At 52.0% G+C, this 22,070-nt stretch overlaps 2 protein-coding genes across 3 annotated transcripts in view; one reads left to right on the top strand and one right to left on the bottom strand.

Annotated features, from left to right (window-relative positions):
• Nucleotides 1-2,090: 2,090 nt before the first annotated feature.
• On the bottom strand, nt 2,091-11,612 carry LOC122363775 (U7 snRNA-associated Sm-like protein LSm11). The gene is made up of 5 exons (XM_043333414.1): nt 11,172-11,612; nt 9,987-10,128; nt 8,721-8,836; nt 7,073-7,211; nt 2,091-3,158 (listed from the first exon to the last, which is right to left on the bottom strand). Exons 1-5 carry the CDS (start codon nt 11,436-11,438, stop codon nt 2,593-2,595), a joined length of 1,230 nt encoding a protein of 409 aa, XP_043189349.1. The 5' UTR covers nt 11,439-11,612; the 3' UTR covers nt 2,091-2,592.
• Nucleotides 11,613-12,267: 655 nt separating this feature from the next.
• The window catches only part of LOC122363768 (ecdysone-induced protein 74EF-like), a 71,142-nt gene continuing 61,339 nt past the window's right edge, over nt 12,268-22,070 (top strand). The window contains exons 1-5 of one of the 2 annotated variants that reach the window (XM_043333391.1): nt 12,268-12,536; nt 13,012-13,194; nt 13,824-13,946; nt 14,179-14,278; nt 14,465-14,659. In XM_043333391.1, the coding sequence (XP_043189326.1) occupies nt 12,291-12,536; nt 13,012-13,194; nt 13,824-13,946; nt 14,179-14,278; nt 14,465-14,659 (847 nt within the window). In that variant the 5' untranslated portion in view covers nt 12,268-12,290. The remainder of the gene's footprint in view (nt 12,537-13,011; nt 13,195-13,823; nt 13,947-14,178; nt 14,279-14,464; nt 14,660-22,070) is intronic. The other variant, XM_043333401.1, reaches the window with a different exon arrangement.

Genomic DNA, 22,070 nt, shown 5'->3' on the forward strand with positions numbered 1-22,070 from the left:
CCACCGCACTCCATCGGCGGGGAGCGGGACGGCCATGGCCACCGGCCGGCTGACATTGGTACCACTTCTACTGCCGAAAGTGGGTCACTGCCAGCCGTTCATGGCCACTCGGTTACCAAATCGGCGCGGCGCCGGCCGCGGTCGAGAGGCCCGCACCGCCGCCGCGCCGCCAGGGGCTGGGCTGGCTAGTGGCTCATGGCTGGATCTCCGGACCGGCTCGGCGCGGCGGCGCTAGGCGGGGGAGACTGTACGACGAGAGGCGCAGGGAGTCGTCAGTGATGCGCGGAAGGCGACACAGAAGATCAGCTGGTGGAGACACGAGACCGGTCGGTCTGAATGTGACGAATACGTGGAGAAAGGAATGTTATGTAACTGCCATAACCCAAAAAAGCGAGGCTGAACTGGATAGATGAACAAGGAAACTGAAGTGGAAGGCCGGTGCGCTGAGGGATTACACGGTACGAGTCATATGAGGCATGTTGTGGTCATAAAGGAGTCACAGTTCTTTCTAGCAATGAACAGACAGCCGAAGGTCAGAAGCCTAGCGTTGGGATCCGAGGACTGATGAGCCAAGGGATTCAGGGCAGAACGGATAATGAATTCCCAGGACTCATTGGACGTCTGTCGAAGAAGTCTGACTGCGCCATTCTCATTGATGTCGATTGATTGAGCGGAGCGGTGGCAGCCACCGCCGGTGCTGTGAGGGGGACGCTGGAGGCCGCTTGGGAAGGGCCCGGGAAGCGCTCAACGTGGGCTAATACCCCACCGCTTCTTTACCAGTGACGTCACGCTGGAATAACCCACCAGTCCTAAGCGCTTTAGCCAGCATTTTACGGTTTCTTGTTTGAGTCGCTCTTCCTCTCAAAAACGATCCGCTAAAATGCCAAGGACAACCGCACTTTTGCCCCAATGGACGTCATAAGCGGCTGAAATTCGCTGCTCTTTGCTACTTGAGGTGGAGCCACACATTACCGCAAGCCTGTATGCCATGATACATAAACGCTCCAAACACAGACGCCCATACAACTGAAACGGAAGTCCGCGCAAAATCCACATCAACCGCACCCACTTGACGCCAGTCAACATTCGGGAATAACCGACCCAGTAGGCGCCACAGGGAAGCGCCATGCTCGATTACCGCTGGGGAACGGATCCACAGGCAGCCGTCGGTCGGCGCCGCCCACACACGTGGGAAACACGTGAGTCGCAGCGACACCGACGTGGCCGGGCTAAATGTCGGCACGGCGCCGCGCAGCCGGGCTTTGATCTCACCGCGGCCGCGCGCGACCTTTGACCTGTCCGCGGCATCGATCGCGGCACGAGGCAGCCGGCGTGAGAGGACCGACCGACGGCCGACGGCGCCGATCGCACCGGCGCAGAACTGTCGGCAACTGACAGCAACATGGCATATGTTGCATATACTCGCTCAGGGGGAATCGATGCACAATTGTAGGGTTGGAAAGAGCTGTGCGCAATTGTCAAGGATTTGCTACATATGACATATCACGCAATTAATTTCATCATCAATTTGATCGAATGCATGAAATACACAATTAAAGTGATTGAAAATTGAAGCTTTCTGAGTAAAGTAAAACAATATTAAGCTTTGTGGTAAAAGCTTAATTGTATGATGCACCAGTTCCTCTGGAAAGGCCGCTATTTTCCGGTAACCAATAACAACCATTGCAATCATCTCTAATAACAAAACCTAGGCAGCACTAATGGCGAACTCGACCTCCCCGGCCGCCGAACCTGAACCGCGCCGGTCCACAATCAGCGGCCACTAATTTACCCACATCCCATATCGATCTCCAGTATCGGCCGCGCCACGCCGGTCCGTGCAGGAGGACGCCCAGCACGTGCCACGCTCACGGAACAGAGGCGTGCTCCCGGCAGCCAGCGCACGGCAGATCGCCGCTTCGTTACCGGCCGTAATTAGCCTAATGAGTCGTCCGAGGCGCAACGTGACGCCGCGCGCCGCACTTATGCCGCCGGCGCGCCACCTCCGCCGCTAGCGCTCTTGCGTCACCTGCGTCGCTCCACATCGTCTCCGCGGCAGCCATCTGGCCAATGAAAACATCTCGGTACGGTGCGTGTCGCCGTCTGGGCGGACAGACGTTTGTATTGGTAATCCGTTCTTGATGCAACACCGAGTCAATGCACAGACATTGCGCAGCTGGACGAAATGGGCGGACGTGGCAGTGAGAGATGTGAACCCCGATGGACTCGAGGACTGCGGTGATGCCGCTACAATCGCCGTTAGGAGCGAGGAATGAACGAACTGAGATGACCGGGGACCATGGAATGTGCAGGAGAATCACTCGGAGAGCCAGGAATGGACGACTGACGAGTTGGATACCTCGGATACTGGACTGGAGAACAAACGCGGTCAACAAAGCTGTCAACGACGGCAGCCAAACAATCAGATCCAGAGACAGAACAGAGCTTCTAGCCGCCGTCAAGTTATCACACTGTCATGGCCAACGAACAAAAAACATGGCACATGAAAGCACCTGTTCCCTCCATCCTTTCATTCACACGATCTCATAAACAACGCATTCTCGCCGGAACGTGTCTCCTAAACACCGCTCTTCACACCTGCGCCTCTACCACCTGTACGTCATCGTCAGGAACCTCGCGGACATCATCGTCGGTCACCTCCTGCACTTCGTCATCGCCTCCGGCGTCGGCTGTGTCCTCGGTAGCCACCAGCACCACGTTATCACCTCGCACAAACAGCTGATTCACGTGCCGTCGGCCCGTCTCGAACACCGGCCGGCGCTGAGAACGCTTGGAGCGCGGCGGTTCCAGCAGCGCCATCCGAGCGGTCAGTCGGGCCACCTCCGGGTCCACCTCGGCGGGTTGGCGAGGGCGGCTAGAACAGCCCCGGCCTCCTCGATCTGGATCTCCTGAGGTACGATCTTCAGACTGATGTGAACTACGACTAACTCCCCGACCACTACCCGACCGTTTCGACGCGCCGTCACCCCCAGCTTTATCCGCCTCTCGGTCAGGGGACGGGGACCGGCCGCGCCGCTCCGGCGCCCCTCTGACCAGCCGGAGCGGGTCACTGACCTGACCTGGCGCCTGACCTCTGGGTCTCAGCCGCGGGTCGGTGGGCGCCGGCTGGTAGTCGAGCTGCACATCGTCTGGGTCGCCTGGAACAAACCGATACAGGGCGTCAGGTGGCGCGCCGATAGACGGGTGGCACTGGAGGCAGTCGCTGCTGACGGACACTATCTGAGCGGCCGGCGGCCCAGTGGCTCGTCACGGCCCGCGGAGCATACGTCACTGGTACCACTTCCCACCAGGCCGGGCGGAGCGCCCCGGGCGGCGGCGGCAGGCAGACATCTGTACCTGTCCTGTAAAATATAATATAAAACATTCGACCGCAGGCAGAGATTTGTACCTGTCCTGTAATGCATAATATAAAACATTCATCGGCAGGCAGAGATTTGTACCTGTCCTGTAATACATAAGTTAATACATGACTGCAGTGTGCAGTGTGCGTGCACGCCGGCTGCTCACACTTGAACCAGCAGTGTTTGGAACGCCAACGCATCCCGCACTGACGCGTCTCCCAGCAAAGAGCAGTCTAGCAGACACAGCGGACCTCCCCCGTCTGAATTCCTCGCCTATCTGCCGCATTCCTTCGCCTTTACGTCCAGTGTCGTTACATGAACTCTGTCCCAGGTCCCCGCCCAAACAGCTCCAGTAAACACTGCGCAGCAGACCTCCCTCTTCTCACACGCCGCGTGTTCTCGCTTTCACTCAACTGTCCTTTGATATTTGTATTATTTAAGCCCTCTCATGATAATACTTGCCAAAAAGTTGCGCATTCAAGGGCAAATTCAATCAAATTCAATGCATGATTCTGAATCCACCGCCCAAAGCCCACTTCTCCCGCCCACCGCCCACTAGCAAACCGCCCACCGCCCACGGTCCGTCGCCGCCATCTAGAGACTGAGCGCATCACCGCAGATAAGACTCCCTGGGGCGAGCAGCGGGCGGACGCACACACGCACACACATCGGCTGAGGAACGGGGGTCACTGGCCGCGGCCGACAGACAGACGGGCGAGCGGAGAACCTCCAGTCACGCATAAACACACCGCCAGCCCAGACCGAATGGCACGGAGCACGCAGCCAGAATGTGGGACAGAGTGTAAGACTGCGTATGAGACCGATGGAGGGTGTATGACACAGAATCACAGCGCACTGGAGCAGCAGGCTAGCTGCAAGCGCGTTACGCTGTGGGTGGTTTGCCACGTCTCTGTCAGAATGAATGGGCGACAGGATGAAATACGCCGCTATCTGGCGGTATGAGCGACTGACCGAGCGCCGAGGTGATCATATGTAGGGGCGTGAGAGGCGCATGACTTCTGATGGTGCCGATGCGTTGGGATTCCTTTATCAGTTACATCATACAGAGCTGCGTTGTGGCATCTGCACGTCTTGCACATGTATGTAGGCCTGTCCTCACCGATTCCTAGCCTGCCCTGTGAGTGGCCTGTGGCGTATCGTCCAGACGCCAGTCCATCAGTCCTGGATACACCGCACATAGTGATCGTCGGGACGGAATCTGCCGCAGCCAATGATCGCACGTGTCTCAGAGATAAATCACCAGCCAGCGCCAAAGGCAAATGCGCCGCCCCGAGACAAATGGTCTGTCAGATTACTCAGAGAAACAATCATGAGCCGCGTCAGTCGAGACCCAAAGAACTATGTGGCCGACAGGGAGGTCGGCGGTGGTTTATGGAACGAAGGGGGTCGGTGCGTGCCCCCTAGCCCCCCCCCCCTCCCCCCACCTCCCAACAGCCAGCATGAGTGGCGCACGCCACGATCGGTTATCGAGCATCTATTCAGGTCATGGTTGCTTCTCCTCGCTGGCATAACCCGTTCTGTTTTGTTTTCCTCGTCGCTCTAGTTGTTCACGTGGTAACACATGTGATGCCGCGCCCAGGGGGCGGACAGGCGGCGCCATGCACAGACAGCACTTGTCAGTGGATTTCTCGCTACACGTCGCTACTCCGAATCGCTAAGTCGGCACATTGCGGACATTGTGACACAACAGACATAACGATTTTATCGCGTCGCATCGAGGAAAAGGCTGGCTGCGAGGTCCGCGCGACCCCGTGCTGACGGTGCTCGACGTTCGGCTGTCACTTCGGGCCGCACGAGGCAGGCACTGTGACCTGACACCTACAAAGCCTGGCCTGCGATTGGTGACCGGTCACAGACCAGTCAAATGCCGACGGGAACCGTGTTATTCCCAGAATACTGCGACCGGTAACGACAGGCGGCGCCCCGGATCAGAGCTATGACCGATAATCGTTTTCGTAACGCGAGCCGTATGACGGTTGAGGTGTAGGACCGACAGTGAAAGTGAAATACCGCGAAGTGCCGATCCGACCCAACGACCGACAGACGCACGGACGGACGGGCCGCGGGGCAGTGGGGCGCCCTGTCTGCACCACTCTGCACCACCCGATGATGACAGCCGCCCCCGTTTTAGAGTGACAACCTTGTACAGCTTTAGAGCGCGTATGCGCGTACCCTATAACCCCGTCCGCCGCGCGCACCACTCCGCTCCCCTCCCCTCTGACCCGCGCCCCTCTCTCAGTCCTCCACTCGTTCAAAGATCCGCCGCTGGATCATCTCAGCCGCGACGTGCAACGACCACCAGACGGTCTGCGCGCGACCAGACCGGCGAGCGTCGCGGCCCGGCCACCGCGCCAGCCTTAACACTGACCCAAAACCCGGCGCTGCAAGTCGGTCAAGGTCGCACCGTATTTTTATGGAGCGCCGTCGCTCACACAGCTCGGAGACGGGTGAAAACGGCCCGCGCGCGCGCGACGCAGCGCCACCTGGCGGACGGATGGGGCTCTCTGGAGACCACAGCCCAGGGAGACAAGAGTGGCGACTAATGGCACGCACAACTGGTGGATAAGAGGTAAAAGTTTTGGTGGAGAAGGGAAAAAGTTATGTCGAGTGGTTACTTCTTGCTGCTCTGCTTGTGAGGAGCACGGACTGGACCTACGATGGTTCCGTCTCGGTGAAGCAATAACGATGCAATAGTAGAGGATGGTCCTTATCTATTTTGAAGTGTCCTGAACTGAGTCAAACATTCAAATGTTACTTTTGAACGAGAACAAATTGTCCACACTGTTCTGTGTATAGTAGAACTCATCTGACCGAGATGCTACCAAATTGGTTATGTCCGGAAAGGACCTAATTTACAACAGCCAAAGTGACAGCCACAGTTAAATTAATTATTTGAAGGTGCTGGGACCTCGTTAGGCAGCATTTGTCACACCACCGAAATTTTACATACAAAACTATTATTGGTCACTGCCATAAGCGGCAAAAAGGACATATCTACCCACACTTCAAACTTCCCAACTCAGAAGCCCTTTTTCGCTCACGCATCCATTCAGCAAACATAATAGGTCTGCGGGCGCTACTCAGACCACCGACCGCCACACTCCCTTCCTCCGCACCCGGGTCGGGACCGTGACACCCGCCGCCGTACTTGACCGGGCCTCTGGCGGGTGACCTCTAGGCTCACCCGGGCGGCACCTCCCCTCCCCAGCGCAGCGGGACACCCCGCCGAGGACACAGCACACAACACGCGCCAAGGACCCGGGTCCGCCGGGCCGGGGCAGTCGACACAGAGACGAGACACGGGTCCGGGCTGAGTGACGGCAGGACAGGTGATGTCATTGTTTAGGTGGCTCTGATTGGAGGGAAGGGTTGGAAGCAGTACAACGGTACTTTATCGAGCTGTCATGTAACTTCATTAGCTACACACGTGTCGGGGAAAAAGGGTCGTTACACATCTTGTAGTTTGGTGACCATATTGTGACACTAGGGCCATTTTGATTCAGCATTATCAGGTGGGAATTTTACATAGCTACCTAGACTCCACTAAAGAGAGAAAAAACAGCCAATCAACATCGAACTGAAAACTGAAGGCAGCCGAACAGTGCTCAATCACTAGGATACGTCCAGCGACAGTCGCCTCTTCGATACCCTACCCATTTTCTTAGAGTTTAGACCGAGGCATTACGTACCGAGAAAGCAGCTCTTCCGTCGCACCTTCTTCTGGTAGACTTCATCGACATCTTCCAAACAGAGGTTCCAGTGTTTATCAAAGGCCACGATGTAGCCTGTGAGCACGCCGCGCACCCGGCCAAAGTTTCTCGTGTATACCTGTGGGCGGGGAACGGGCGGGTTAGTCGGGCGGGTTAGTCCGGTGGAGAGCCGGGCGGGGAGTTCGGGGGGAGGGGGTCGGAGGGGACACGTGGGGGAGGAGAGGGGGACACGACTGTCAGCGGCGGGTCCGTCCACTGCCCAGCCAGCAGTTGGTCCGGGGTGTCGCGTTACACCTGTCGTTATCAGCAGCTCCGGCAGGCGGCTCCGGCGGCCGGCTCGTCGAGACGGGCACTGTCCGCCGCGTTTGGCGCGCGGTTGTGATGACTGGCGGGTGCCGCCGAGCGGGCAGCGATCACAGCTCAGTGCCACGGCAGCACACGGCCGGCCGAGGGCCCGGCGACAGCCCGGCCGCGCTCCGATTACCTGTGGTCGTCATGGTAACCGACCAGGCCGCGGCGGCGTCTCACCCGGCCCGGCATTCAATCGGCGCTCAGTGTGCAGAGTCGCACGCCAAAGGCTCAGCGGCCGCCTGTCACAATACCGCTCCTTCCTGTGACCCCCGCGACCGGCGGTCGTCAGGGAGAGGAGACGGCCAGCCCCGGGCGCTCACACCGGGTCGGGGACGAGCTCGAACAGCGCCATATCGTCAGGGATTCCCTGGAAACTAATTGGCTGCTGTCTCGCTCTGCTTCCCCCTCCCCTCTCCCATCAGAACGGCGGCGCATGTCCACTCCTCTCTCGCACCTGTTGAGCGTTTGTTTTGGTAGCGCCCGCCATCTATGGAGCGCGGCGCGAACTACTCCGTCGGCCGCAGCGGCAATCGATGAGGCCAGACGCTGTGAACCCGGAACTAAGGCCGCACTCGCAGGTAGTGGGGGCGGGGAACCGTGCCGGCGGCGGTCGCAGATGGAAACAATTCGCATAAAACGCCGCACTGTCGCACATTGGTCTCTGATCTGATTGGATTGAACACTGAAGCACTGGTTGCGGAGGTCATGAAAAAGCCAGCTGTCCCGGAATGAGATGAAGCCGCAAGGTAGAATAAATGCAGTGCAAGATAATATTCCCGATCACTTCGTTACTGAGTGCCTCTGGGCGGGCATAGCTCTGAACATGATTAAGTTCATACAGCCAGGTAAAATATTAATTGCTATGGCTTTTTAGAGTAAAAAGAGCCCTAGGATTTCAATATCCTAGCAACTTGTGCAGATCAATAACCACCACTGGTCGTGCCCGCCCCTGCGAGTCTGATTTGCTGGCTCCGCCACGGTCATAAAACTGCGCAGGTACTCGAATTCAAAGGTCATGTCACCCGGAACGAACTCTGAAAACGGCGCGTTTTTACTGCGAAAAGCGTCCCTACCAAAGGGTTAACTGACCTACTTGACACCCAACACACTCCCAAGGCAACCAGTCCACACCGTACAAGTACGCATCCCTTCAAACCACACAAAACATTCACGATCCTGCCTCCATTCGTCCCTGTGAAGTACAACCCTTCATGGCGCCGGTCGGGGGCTCGCCAGCGCCACTCAGCAGCGGCTCTGCCGGGTATCGATCGCCTACCTTGACCTTGACGCGCTGGTCCATGTACCACTTGAGCCGTCCGCATGGGCCGGGGATGGCTTTCTCCATCCGTGTCAGAACCGATCGCAGCTGCTTCTTGGGGCGGCTCACCGGCGCTGAGGGAGGGTGGTGGAGTCAGATCACAGGGGGCTGGGGAAGACACCGTGATGGTCACTAAAAGAGGTGTCATGGGCAGGGGCAGGTCACTACCTGGGGTATCATGGGCAGATATCGGGCATGAGACAGGACGAGTAGTGGACCAAATCAGCTCCCACAGTTCCCCGAACGTCGGTTGTAACGGCGGACGGACGCCTAGTCAGTGCCCGCAGTCACCCAATAAAGACACCGGCCAATGCGGGAGGGGAGTGAAGAACCGACAGTCAACACAAAACAACTCCCTGACGACACACAAGAAAAGAAGGGATGATGGGTTGGCGCCCATGAAAGATGCCTGTCATAAGCTTTATCCGGCATCAGAGACTAGCATACATCGAAAACCAGCTGTGGTTGCTGCTTCACGCTCGAACAGTCACGCTTACATATCAGAGTCACATCTGTGACATTATAGACTCATTACTACAGTCAAATGCTGTACAAACGACAAGCTAAATCTGACCGGCAGCAGAGTAACCAGAACCGCGGATGGTCCCTACTCAGTTCAGCTGCCGTGCGGTTGATGTTAACGCTCGTGTGCATTCGCGACACATGTTGCTGATGATATGTCGTTGAATATATCCATGTGCAATGGAATGGCGTCGGGGTACGGTATCGTTACATTTATAGCCCGCCCACTCTCCCCGGCTGTCAGATACAGTGAATTAAAATGTACGCATTAATGAAGCATCCTCACTGAGGTTAATTCACCTAAAATGTCGGCAGACGGATCATCCGAGTCAGAGATCTGTCCATTGATCTGTCGCAGTCGTGTTGGGCCACGACTTATTAAATTTTGTTAGCGCAGGGTTGTCATATCCTTTGCATATAAATACCCAACATTTACAAGGTGCTCTAGATAGCTTAAAACATCAGAACCCTCTGGCCCTAGTTGCTTCGATACTGGTGAATCATGATTGCCCTTAAGTGTCCCCTCTGCTGTTGCCCTTTCAGCTGCTTAAAAGACCTATCCTTCTGTAAAAACGAGGTTAATCAATAGTCATCCCTCTTTGTCACCATCCAATCCACGCACCTAACCATCTCAACTTTCACAAGACACCGCCTTCCATGATCCTCCTACCTCCTACTGCCTAGCCTATCCCCAGCCAGTACCCTGGTCCTCGGTGAAGCGCCGGCCGGGCACGATGAAGCGCTTCCCGCCCGCGCCGTCACCGCCGCCCATCGCTCCTGTGGACGGTCCAGCGGTGGGGAACGTCTCCCCAGCCGCCTCAGCCTGCCGCCGCTCTCGATTGGCCTGCAACATAGCAGAGATGCAGTTATATATATTTTTACAATTGATGGAACTGTCTACCTTCAGCTGTAGAATGAATACAATACTATGAGCAATAAGAGCTGATTGGACTAAAAAAAGTCGGCAGCTATTCATTATATGAAATCTTCTTGCTGAAGGCTGTTTTCAAAACATAAATATCCATTCATTCATGTTAGTCATACAATAAATTTCTTTATTGATTTGTGCATCACTTGCACTTCAGAATGCTGAAAACCAAGAAAAGTTAACTTCATATTCATGCACCACAGCTTACAAATGATCTTTTTAAAAATAAAATTAATGAATTCCGACTTTCTATTCACAAGATCAAGACATCCACATCCTTGATTATGCTTAAATTTTGCCATCAGTGCCAACAATTATCCTAACCAGGCAAACTGGGTGACCAGTAATTACAATTGTGACATGCCAATCCCATCAGGACAGACTTGGTCATTAATTTAGGCCCAAATATTTCTTATATCTATGGCACAAATTCTTGACTTTAATTGGTGCGGAATACCAAATGGTGCTCAATTTTCAGCCTCGTTTGCAAAATATGACACCTAATATCCAGCCTGGTTGGTGCATGTCGGTTGAGATGTGTAGCTCCAGCTGGTGCAGTAAGTTATCATCATTGTCATGCTTTGCAGTCTGGCTGGACAAGCTGGAACAACTCGAGCTGGAGGGGCCTTGCAACGTCAGCTTCAGGCCGAATGAACCTAATGTCCCTTTCTTTCCACTTCTCGACAGGCTATGCTATTCAATGGAATAAATAGAATAAGAGGGCCTGATTCAATAAAAGATGAATCACACATCCGGATGATAGGTATCCACACAAAACGCATTGATTCCCTTATCTCAAGTGCAAAATTATCAACTTTATTAATACCAATGTACAAGGCATATTAAAAGGTGTCATGCTATAAGTCTGATCTTGATTATTTGCATCATGACATTATTCAAATGGTAAGTGACTCCAAAGGAAATAATACATTTAACTGTGACTGTTTCAGTTTACCCACCTGCTGGGTTTGCAGCCTCTTGCGCAATGTTCCTTGCTGAGCCGCCTTGATGAAGCTTTCATATTGTTGAAGGTTATCATAGACACGAACATTTTTACACGGCGGTTCTGCCTTTTCTGAATACAAAGCCCGTGAAGAATCAAAATTTTCTGATTCCGGGTCTAACTCATCACAGCTCCCACCGCTCTCACCGGGCGCTGACATGTTTGTTGACAAATGCTCCTCGTCTCTTGGCGGCAAAACGGATATTACAAGAAATGACGTCATAATAAATTATTCATGCATTTTTTAATTTACGCCTTTTTATTTAATTCTGTCAATATCTTTTTTTAAATATTAGACCGTTTTTATAAAGAATTACAGATAAAGAAACTGATACTTTCTGAAGTTCAGATGAGACGTCATATCTATTCCGCCATTTTGTACTTGTTCGAGCATTGCTCACTGCCCGACCTTATCATACCGTCTGGTGCTGCCACCTTGCGCTGATTATACATACAATAGGTTCCAAGGGGCATAGGTGGCAGCACAACGCAATCCCGCGAGGAGGCTGCTCCTTGCGAAGCGGTTTTGAGAATTTGCTCCTATTGGGTTGCAAGGGCTTGATGGTCGATGGCGTTGATTTTTGTGTTAGGATTTAAATTTGTTTACCTATTAAACTTAATCGAAAATAGGACCGTCGTTATCCTTTTTCATGACAAATGCCCGAATATTTGACATGTTCTTTTTCGTTTTACAGATTGGTGATGTGATTATCGCCGATATCCGAAACAGCTGCTTCTTGGAAGGTGAGCAGGGTGATGAGAGAAGTATTACATATTTGATCATGTCTAGACAGTAGGTGACATGGTATCATACAATATGCATAGCTTGCTGCACCTTGTGGTTGCAATGTTTTGCATGATTCAGTGTGAAGTTGACGTTATCATCATGCTATTTACAAAAATAAAATCGTCATGATTTTTATGACCTGAACACACTGACACACTGACTCACTTGTATCTTGTGGCAGGGCAGAGCTTCGTCAACGCTAAATATCGTTCGCTCGCTAGCTTCTCGCTCACCCACTGACGACCGACCTGCCCTCTACCGGCAGTCTGATCTGAGTGCGGAGACAACATGATGCCAACCAACTCTGATGACGACCTGATGTCCTGGTTGACCAACCAGCTGGACTACCACGTGGATGCCAAGCAGCCGCCGCCTCCACCGCCGCCGCCCCCGCCGCCGCCACCGCCGCAGCCGCCCCCGCAGCCGCCGGCGCCGCCCGGGACTTTCCCGTGCGAGAGGCTGGCAGGAGGCGGCGGCCCGGTGAGCTTCGCCGAGACAGACATCGACACAAACATGAACACAGAGGAGCATGTGGTAAGCGCCAGCTGGTGACAGAGATCATTGTGTAGGACTGGGCCCAGGCCGCCCAATTACAACTGCGGAAGAGAAGGAAGTTTAGCGCCATCGTAAGCTGGTAATGCGGCGCTCACTGGCGGATTTAAGAGACACAGACCATGCCCATCTATTAAAGAAATAGGCTTTTAGTATTCGGGCCCTATCAGTGTGTGAAAGGCTTTACCTAAACGTTGAAAACTTGTCAATGGCATTCTCTTACGCTAACCTACCTCCGCCAGTGATTGCTTTATCTTCAAGAAGTAGCACTATTAATTTTTTATGGCCACTTTCAACTCATCTGAGCACATTGATGAACGATTAAAATCAGAGCACTCGTAAATAATCGTTTGACTAACTTACTAGTTACTACGCACAGCCATCGCCACATAACGTAACATCCGGCTTGTACCTCGGCTCCCCCTGGCCGCGCGTCACCTCCCAGTGACCATTCCAGCACGCCATTCTGGAGGAGGAGCCACTGCCGGCCGGCCCCGGCTACCCCCCGCTGGTGGACCCCACCAACGACCTGGGGGCCATCGAGGAGACCTTCAACTCAGACGCAGCGCGCCAGCTGTTCAGCGCCTCCACCAGCGTCAGCCTCGACTTCGACCTGGGCAACCTGCTCTCCGAATATCGGGTAGGTGGAAGGAGTACTCAGGTATAGATGCAGTGTGGTAGGATTGTGGATAAAGATGTTACATTTATTGGACGATCGGGAGGTAGAGCTAGTATAAAAACCGTCCGTGTCGGAGACATTTAGATGGGCAAATGGACATGGAGTGGACTTGGGACTGGATTGCTTGTCACACTGAATGCCGAATGGAATGATGAATGTGTGATAAAAATGAGAACTACGACGAAAAGTATCAGCCAGGGCGTGTGACACTGACCCACATTACACGATAATCTGGCAACCGTTACCAGTGCGGCCCTCGGACACCGGACCGGATGTGTTTGTTATTAACAACGTCACTCCTGGCACAAAACTGACATCCAGTGAGGCCTGGGTACCTTCCAGTGAGGCTGGATTCGCCGAAAAGCGTCAGAAGGGCTCGGGTGGGGACGGGTCGGAGAGGGGCGGGGCGGGTTAGCTCGTGGAGTAAACAGTAGCTGACGGTGACCCTGACCGAGTGACACCAATAGTGGTGGCTCGTCGCCGCGGTGGCTGCCGGAAAATCAGCTGATCCCTCAGTGACGTCAATGTGAGGGGGATTTGTTTGAGCGGTGAACTGACGCGCCGTGCGCCGGTGGCGCCTCTCCCGGCAGGTGGGCGAACTAATGGCAGAGGGCGGCATGTCCGTCAATGAGCGGCGAATGCGGATGCGTCGGCAGCTGTCGGCGCCCGGGGAGCTCACCCCCCAGCTGCAGCAGCTTCACATCAAGGTCAAGGTGAGGTGGAATGGCGTCACAGCGGGCTTTTCCGGCAGCGGGAGCTCTTTTCGCTCGTACGTAATAAGGGTACGTCACGGGAGATGCCTAAAATAGACACGAGTCCTCCAATGACTTCAAGTAGCCTCCAATGACCTCCAATGGCTTCGAGTAACCTCAGACGACCTCAAGTCACCCTGACAGATCACCAACGGCTCCTTAAAACCGGACTCGTCCCATTCTTTGTTTCCAGGACGAGCCGGACCGGACATGTGAACTACCGTGTCGGGAGCGACTATCGGCCGCCGACCCCGCCCGACGCTCCATCGCCGTCAACAACCCCCTGCTAGCTAGTGAGTCTCTGCCTGGGGTCAGCAGTGATACTAGGGGCGGTCCGAGGACTGAAAACGCTTCACAGAGGATAGGATATAGTGATCACTTGGCATGTGATATTTCAAAGGACGTGTAAGGTGTCCAGAACAAGTAGCTGACCCGGTCCGGTACAGTAGCGTACTCTGACACCCGTCCGTCCGCCGCAGGTCTGTTGGAGTCGTCTGGCGCGAAGAGCCGGCCGACGCAGTGTATGTCCAGTGTCACCTCACCTCCGTCCTTCGCCGCCGAGCCTCCTCCGTTCGGCTCTGTGCCGCCGCGCGCCGCCGTCAGCCGCACCGCCAGCGCCCCCTGCCACACCATCAAACAGGAGAAACTGGAGCCGCCGGACGGTATCGACACCGGTGAGTACAGCAGCGACATCTGTGTGCGGTTTTCAGAGTGGGACGCAAAGTGCACTGTCAGATGCCCTCGGTGCTCGAGGGGGGGGGGGGGGGGGGGGAGCGTCGTTCCTTTCAGGATTCCCGAGTCTGGTGTGAGGTGAACCTATATGGTGATGGTAGATCAGCTGCGGTCTCGATGTAATTGCCGATGTGCCTCTTCTCGATTCTTTTGCGAAGGCGAAACGGCAAAACGTTCCACAGACAAACGAAAGTTGAACTCATTTAAGTGGAAGTTTCATCCTTTTTGCACCTATATTGTTCGAACGCTGCTACCATACGTATGATGGATTCCACCTTTTTTACTAGAACCACCCTCCATTTCACTGTTTGCTATAGCAGGGCATTTGATTGGCGAGGATCCTCCTGTTGCACATACCGGCACACAGCGACACCTGGCGTCCGCTGCGCCACGAAGGCTGCCACCAGGTGACGGTGCCGGCGTTATTTTCGCATTACTGCGGCGGTTTAGCGCCTATCTACATAGAGCGAAGTTTTTGAAATGCAATGGAGAGCTCAATATATCCAGACATTTCAACCGTATTCACTTCAGATATGGAAAATTTGGTATCATAAAAATCAATCATCCACGGAGGGCCTTCGAGGGCACCGCCGTCGCCTACATTGTTTATAGGTGCCATGTGGTCGGGATTAATTCATTAGAAGCAACATCATGTCGATGCGGCCTTTGGGCGTGTGAGTTGTGACTGTTCCACTCCTCCTCACATGATTTTAATTATTTGGCCGGAAAGCCCGAAATCGCAGTATCCTTTTAGCTGGCCTCAGTGCTTATTCGACGGTTGAAATTTGTAGGGAATTAGAGTAAACGTCTAAACGCTCTTATTCCATACTAAATGCAAAACGGGTATCAGCCTTCGTACTTCGAGCACCCTATTGATTACATCAAAGTCAATACAATGCATGCTAATAAATGTATGCCATTCTTCCGGAGGTTTCCCCACATTCTCTGGCAGTCTTTCTGACGTTCGGCTTCTGACGTTTCAATTTATCACTCACCGCTCATCGATATTTCAACGACCTATCCTGGAATTTTAATATGTAAACAACCAGTGACGATCACTAAAACGTTCACTGCTCTGACGAACTATTTGCCGAGTCATTGTGCAAGTCATTGTCGGGCAGCTGTTGCACCTAGATTGTCATATGCAAATGATCGAATTATGGAAACAACATATCTACGTCGGCCGCTCCTTAGCCAGCTGCAAGGTCAAATAATTTCCTTTCGTGACGGACGGGCCACACCTGTTGACGAATCTAGTCGCGATATTTCGTGTAGACTGTGCCCAATCAAGGACATGGAAACCGTAGTGGCAGGTAGGCGATGTAATTCGTCGAGGTGAAACACCAAACTTGTATAGCAGGGAGTGGAAAATAAACGGAGAGTTGGGAGACTAACTGATCCCCGCTGAATCGTTTTCATTGCAATTTACCGATTGGTCCTTCTTGCAGCTATTCGGCACTTGAAATTCATGGTCACAATAAAAAAAAAAAAACACTTCACTCCAGTCATTGCTAACAAGCGGATTAAAAAAGCACCATCTTTTGCCCTTTGGATGTTATTTCCGGGCTAAAAAAAAAAATATGATGAATCACGGAAGCTGAAGAGTCCAGTGTAGTTTCTCGAACTAGGACAGCCCTTTGGTCGCAACCTTGACGAGCTCTGGCGTAATATCCGTTTCAAGAGGCACCGACGCCTTAAGTCCAGTCCAGCCGGCGCCAAATATGGTATTGTTCTCACAAATAGTGAGGACCGATCGCCCCCTGGGCAGCGTTGGCCCGTCCGGTACATTTCCCTTCCCCTCTCCGCGGACGGGGGAGGGATGCTGGAAGAATGCGTGAGCTGCGATGACGGCTATGCGCCGCTCCTATCCCCGCGGAATCTGCCGTGTTTACCATTGACACACTGACGGCTATCAACGGAGAGGCATTTGAGGCACGCGCCGCGCGCATTCCACAAATAACGTAAGATGGGGCTCTTCACGGATCTGTACGGATTTAGCGGCGCAATCCGTTCGAAGATGCTCTGGCACTTAACGATTTACGGTGCTTGCCTGATATGATGTTTTTACAGTAGGTTATATAGAACCTCCAGTTATTGCCACACACAAAGACGAGCAGAAACTAGGCAAAAGGTGTCAATCGAGATATAAAATCGTGAAAAGAGGAGCCTCAAATGCCTTCTTTAGTATTTGCTTTGATGTAATTCCATTGAATCATCATTGTAATTAATAATTATGAGATGTCTCTCGCATCTTTTTCATTTTTAATGCGGTTATGATGTGATGATAAATGCCAATTTCTTATTCATTCGAACTTCTCGCTTTTCACATTCTGATTTGCTAACCGATGTTACCAGCGCAATCAATTGTCTAACGTTCCTTACTTTTCCTTTACGGGGAAATATCGCGAATATCGCGAACTCTTTACATTCCGGTGAGCGTTTTTACATGCGCCTCGGCGCCTTCCTGCCTGCAGATTTCCAACGTGCGCCAATTAGTGATCACGATTTACAGACGGAAACTCTCCACACTACCTAGCGTGGACGTTAACAATTGCAACATTCCATCGATTTTTCTAATTCGTGCGGAAGTGGTGCTGAAGATAATAATGTGTCATCTTTCCTGAATGACAGGCAGCAATGTTGGGACCGAGCAAATGTTGTATGTACTTACCACAGCGCGTAGGAGCAAATCATTTTTAATCGATTCACACATTCGGTTGTCTCTACCTATCTCGGTTTGAGATTCAGGATGCTGTGAGACGAGATTACATGGTATGTTTCTAATACGAGATTACAAATTGACAGCAATCGGAACACTAAAATCGGATCACTTTACATTTTCGTCACGGAGATGTCCTGAACTAAAAGCGTCGCACAGACAGGATTTCAGAGCCATGTACATTCCATAAGAAATTGCCTGTTGCAGCTCAACTCATCGCGATAAAACCTGCGTGGTCGCTGCCGACGCCTGCCGATTGGGGCGAGGCACCGTGTTTTAACTCTGGCCAAAAACTGGCCAGGACGCGAAATATCGACTATTTTTAAACGTTTTCATTTGGACACTATCGTGTTCAAAAATGATCAGAGCATCTTTAACGACGGAAGCTTTTATTCTCTTTACTTTTAAAAAGGTTGAAAAAGTTCAACAAAGTCAGACAACTCTCAAAAGCTAAACTTCGGCGAACAAGCGCAGAAACAGTCGCCTTGCTTCACGTCAACATCTTCGAGCTTTTGATTGACAAAACTATATAATTTGGGTACCAAACGATAGCGCGAACTTTTGGCTTTGTAATGAGTCATAATTTATACAATTATAATGCATATAGGTGTTACATTTATTGATTTTCGTCAGCCCTTACATTGGCACACTTTTTGAAAAATGTAAATGTTCTTTTAGAGCTACAAAAAATTGTACGCTAGTGTACGGTCTCAGACTACCACCACACTGTAGGTCAAGGAGTTGTCTACATGTCCTCCGAATTTCAGCTGCGCCTGAGTGCGCCGGTGTTGGGGGTGAACACTTTTTTGAATGAGTCATGTCTGTTCCTGCTGAGCCATGGGACGGGCTCTAGCGTGCGTTAAGGGAAAATGCTAGTACTCCTCGTTCATTCTCTCGTCTATTGTGACGAGTTGGTGGCCAATGGAAGGTCGCCGACCTGTGTGCGACCTGCCGTACCCTGGGGCGTAATCAGCTGACGGCACGACCCCCCACGACACGTGCCAGTTGCATTTTCATGTGTCGCGAGAAGAAAACGAAGGGTCTCCGGAACCAGAGACCGGACAATGTCGGTGAGTGACAGTTGTTCATTCAAAAACATTCCTATGAAATAAACATTTCTTAAATATCAACAGCATTATCGGTGTAAATAGTACCTATAGGTCTATAACAGGAACTTTCCACTCCCTGGCTATTGCAGGAAATTCATAGATGGGCTCTGGAGCTGTATGGTCGCTACACATGCTTGCTTGATAGTTATGCATAAACATATCTTTATGGTACCTGATGGAGCGCAATAAAATATTCATTGTGCCCAGTTTGCGATGGGACTGTGAACTGAAAAGTGACTGTATGAGACCGGCCATAGCACGCATCGCTGATCACGATGATCGGCAGGGTTACCATCAGCTTGTTTGTTTTGTTTGTTTTGTTTTGTTGGGTTAGGCCCTTTCGGTCTGACAAGACCATTGCAGAGCCGGAAGGATGATAGGAATTAGGGGGAGACATTGGTCTGGGCAGGCACCCTAGTGAGTCGCCGGGGCTGAGCCCGTCCAGAGGACAGGCCACCCAGCCCCAAGGCACTCACTGCACCCGGCTACGAGGTGCGCTCCCTCAGGAGCAGCGGTGCCGCTCCAAGGGAGCAGTCCGCATGAGATAAAGTTGCCTGTCCAGCCCGGAGGGGGGTTGCGGCGTGGAGGAGAAGGATTTCAGTATCCTGAGGATAGAAGCACGGAACGGTGTGCCATCGGCCTCTTCAGTCAGTTTAATACGTTCGACGTAGGTGGTATGGTGTCATTAGTGCTGTCCACCTTTATGAAAAAGTATCCGTTTGCAGCAGTAAGCGTCAGTTAGTATGGCAATGAAGTGCTTTTACGTGCACGTTGCATGTTGCATAACGCACCATACAATAGGAATTGGTAAGAAGTTTTGGGATACATTCTACCATTTCACGTCATGCAATGACGGATCCAGTGAAGGGCATAGAGGGTATTTGCCCTCCCCATTGCTGAGTCGTGTGGGCAAGACTATCCTTTTCCGCTCCCAAAGCTTTTGGTGATGATCAACATAATACGGCGTCGATGCCTACCTGGACGAAAAGCAGGTCTTTCCGTCACAACCATTCTGAGGGATGGAGCTGACCACTCGCTGCTCATTATTTAGGTCGGTATGCTGATAACAGATGGAAATCCCTGAACTACACGCATGCAGATTGCAGCGTTGTAAAGTCACCGGCGCGGCGGTGGGTCGGGGTCGCCGAATGGGTCGGAAACAGTTGCCCTCTCCAAACGGATAAGCTGGATCCGCCCCTGACGTCATGTGACGTAAAACATACATACAAGACTCGGGACTTACTAAAGTGGAGACCGGGTTAACATCAAGTTGATATCAAAACATACGTTTAAAAATGTTTTTGAAATAAATATAAAGATTGTAGGTCCTATATGAATAAGTCTTATAACTATAAGAACATTCAAGGTCACCTGAGGTCATCAACGCTAATTAACCAGGTCATGTCCCCAAACTTGACTTGCCTCGTCGATGAGCCTTGCTAAGACTTGCGATTATTCTAAATTTATAGATACCTAAATGTTCGTGCATTCATAGCTAGAACATGACAATATTTTTATATGTTTCGTGACACGTGTGACGTCATAAACAAGTACATAAGCATCTGGTCCGACACATTTTGCACTTTGAATGATCCTTAGTCTCCAACGTTTCGTTTGAGCCCAAAAACACGTCTGTATCTCATATAGTTTCATAGTTATGAGCCCTGGCCAGTTTTGGTCCAGAGTTAAAACATAGTGCGAGGGGAGAGGAGGAGAGGCTGATGGTTTTGTGGCCGTGTGCCTAGCGTGCGCGTGGCTCCCTCCGTGCTTGTTTGCGCCCCTTTCATCGACCGGTGCGTGGTGGGTTCAAGGCCAGGATAGGTGGGGTGGATGACGTCTTTAGGGACTTTCGCTGAGCTGTCTGGATCGAAGACGACCTCTGGTACGCATTTGTTCCGATTTCCGAACAATTCCTCGTCTCTTCCCCGGTCCCTGCTTCAGGCTGCCCTGTCGGAAATTATTATCATTTCACCGGTCCTTACTTCGGGCCTCCCTGTCGGAATCGATTCTCATCGAGCTTCGTTACACCTTCAGTCAACTGATAGCGACCGGTTTGCCCCTGTTTAACGCTGCACTAAGTTTCATTTAAACCCTGGAGTTTGAATCCGAATTTGCTTTCCAAATCGGTCCACGGCACCACGACCATGTTTCCTGTGCGGCCAGTTCCAAGTTCATGCCACCGATATGGTCCCTGTCTTGCCCACGTCCGGCCCGAGCTCACACTAGGAGATATTTCCGCTTCCTGCGACCCAACAACACAACAACTCAGCAAACGGCGCCCGTGACGTCATCGACCACGCACGGGCGGCCGCAAACGGGTCAACTTCGGTAGGTCAAAAACTTGGTGGGCAGGTTTAACATGGCCATGGACACGTGCCTCGATTCCACGGGCTGGCTGGGCCGTCTCGACCATCCATCTGCGCCACCCCGTGCCTCCGGCGCCGGCCAGAAATCGAACTCGTCGGTGGGTGGCGTAAAATAGTGCCGCTGACGTCAGAGACGTCTGGAAATAGCGCCGCCCTCCGCTGGTGGTGGCATTCCGGACGCCGCCGGGGCTATTTCAGAGCCGAGCGCGGCCCGGTCATCGGGCCCATGACGTCATTTGCAACGCTATCTGCGACTGGAATTGTGACTCGTAGAATAGTAAAAGGTGGGAGGTGAGCAGATACCTGCACTGGGAGATGACCGTGCTAATGATCATGGGGTCTGTTTGGAATAACTTGAGCTGAAAGGCATGAAACTCCTCTATGTGTAAAGAAAAAGGGACAGCAAAACCTTATTTTATATAACCACAGACTCGATTTACCCAAGTGCTGCGTAATAGAATGCTATCTCATCATGACATTTTTGTACATAAACGTTTCATAGTTATTAGTTCGTACCATTTGTGACAATTTAATACACCCACGAAATTGCACGTTAAGTCGAACTCTTAACGTGTCCTGAAACTTAACAAGCCTTCAGAAGAGCATGTAATATACCGATTATTATTAAATGCCAAAAGTTTAGGTGCACTCTGATAACATAGGTACGTGGGGTAAAGACCAAATCAATCACTGGGCCAAAATCTGAAGAAGCCTGCCAAATGCCAGTGTTACATTTATCCTAGATATATTGATACGTGAATAAAGTTGTAGGTATTACAAACTGGAGGTGGCAAAATGTGGACCCGAGAACCCGGTCCAAAGAACCAGTCTGGACCCATATGGGTTCCTGGAAATTTTCTGACGGGTCCAACCGGGTCCTACCATAAACTACATATACATCTTGCACACTACACATGATTGCAAAATATGAAGTGAATGGAAAGAAAACATTTGCTCATGTATGTTTCTTTGCGCACTGTAGCTCATGAGTATTGCCAGTGGGAAAAAGGCAGTTTTACATGATGCAACTAATGATACCTACAAATAGTTTGTATTAATTGACTTTTGGGGTCCGGGTTCAACTGGTTCCTATTCCAACTAAGACCGGGTCCGACTGGTTCCAGAAATGTCCAATCGGGTCTGGTTTGAGTCTGGTTCC

This window comes from Amphibalanus amphitrite, unplaced genomic scaffold, assembly GCF_019059575.1.
Source record: "Amphibalanus amphitrite isolate SeventyFive unplaced genomic scaffold, NRLGWU_Aamphi_draft 000026F_arrow, whole genome shotgun sequence".
In the NCBI taxonomy this organism is placed as follows: domain Eukaryota; kingdom Metazoa; phylum Arthropoda; class Thecostraca; order Balanomorpha; family Balanidae; genus Amphibalanus; species Amphibalanus amphitrite.

What these genes read in the sequence shown, in the direction of transcription:
- LOC122363775 (XM_043333414.1), bottom strand. Translation starts at nt 11,438, where the DNA reads ATGACGTCATTTCTTGTAATATCCGTTTTGCCGCCAAGAGACGAGGAG. An exon ending in ACCAGCGCGTCAAGGTCAAG is followed by an intron (nt 7,212 to 8,720) that starts GTAGGCGATCGA and finishes CCCCGCCCACAG; the next exon opens with GTATACACGAGAAACTTTGG. An exon ending in ACGGAAGAGCTGCTTTCTCG is followed by an intron (nt 3,159 to 7,072) that starts GTACGTAATGCC and finishes GGTTTGTTCCAG; the next exon opens with GCGACCCAGACGATGTGCAG.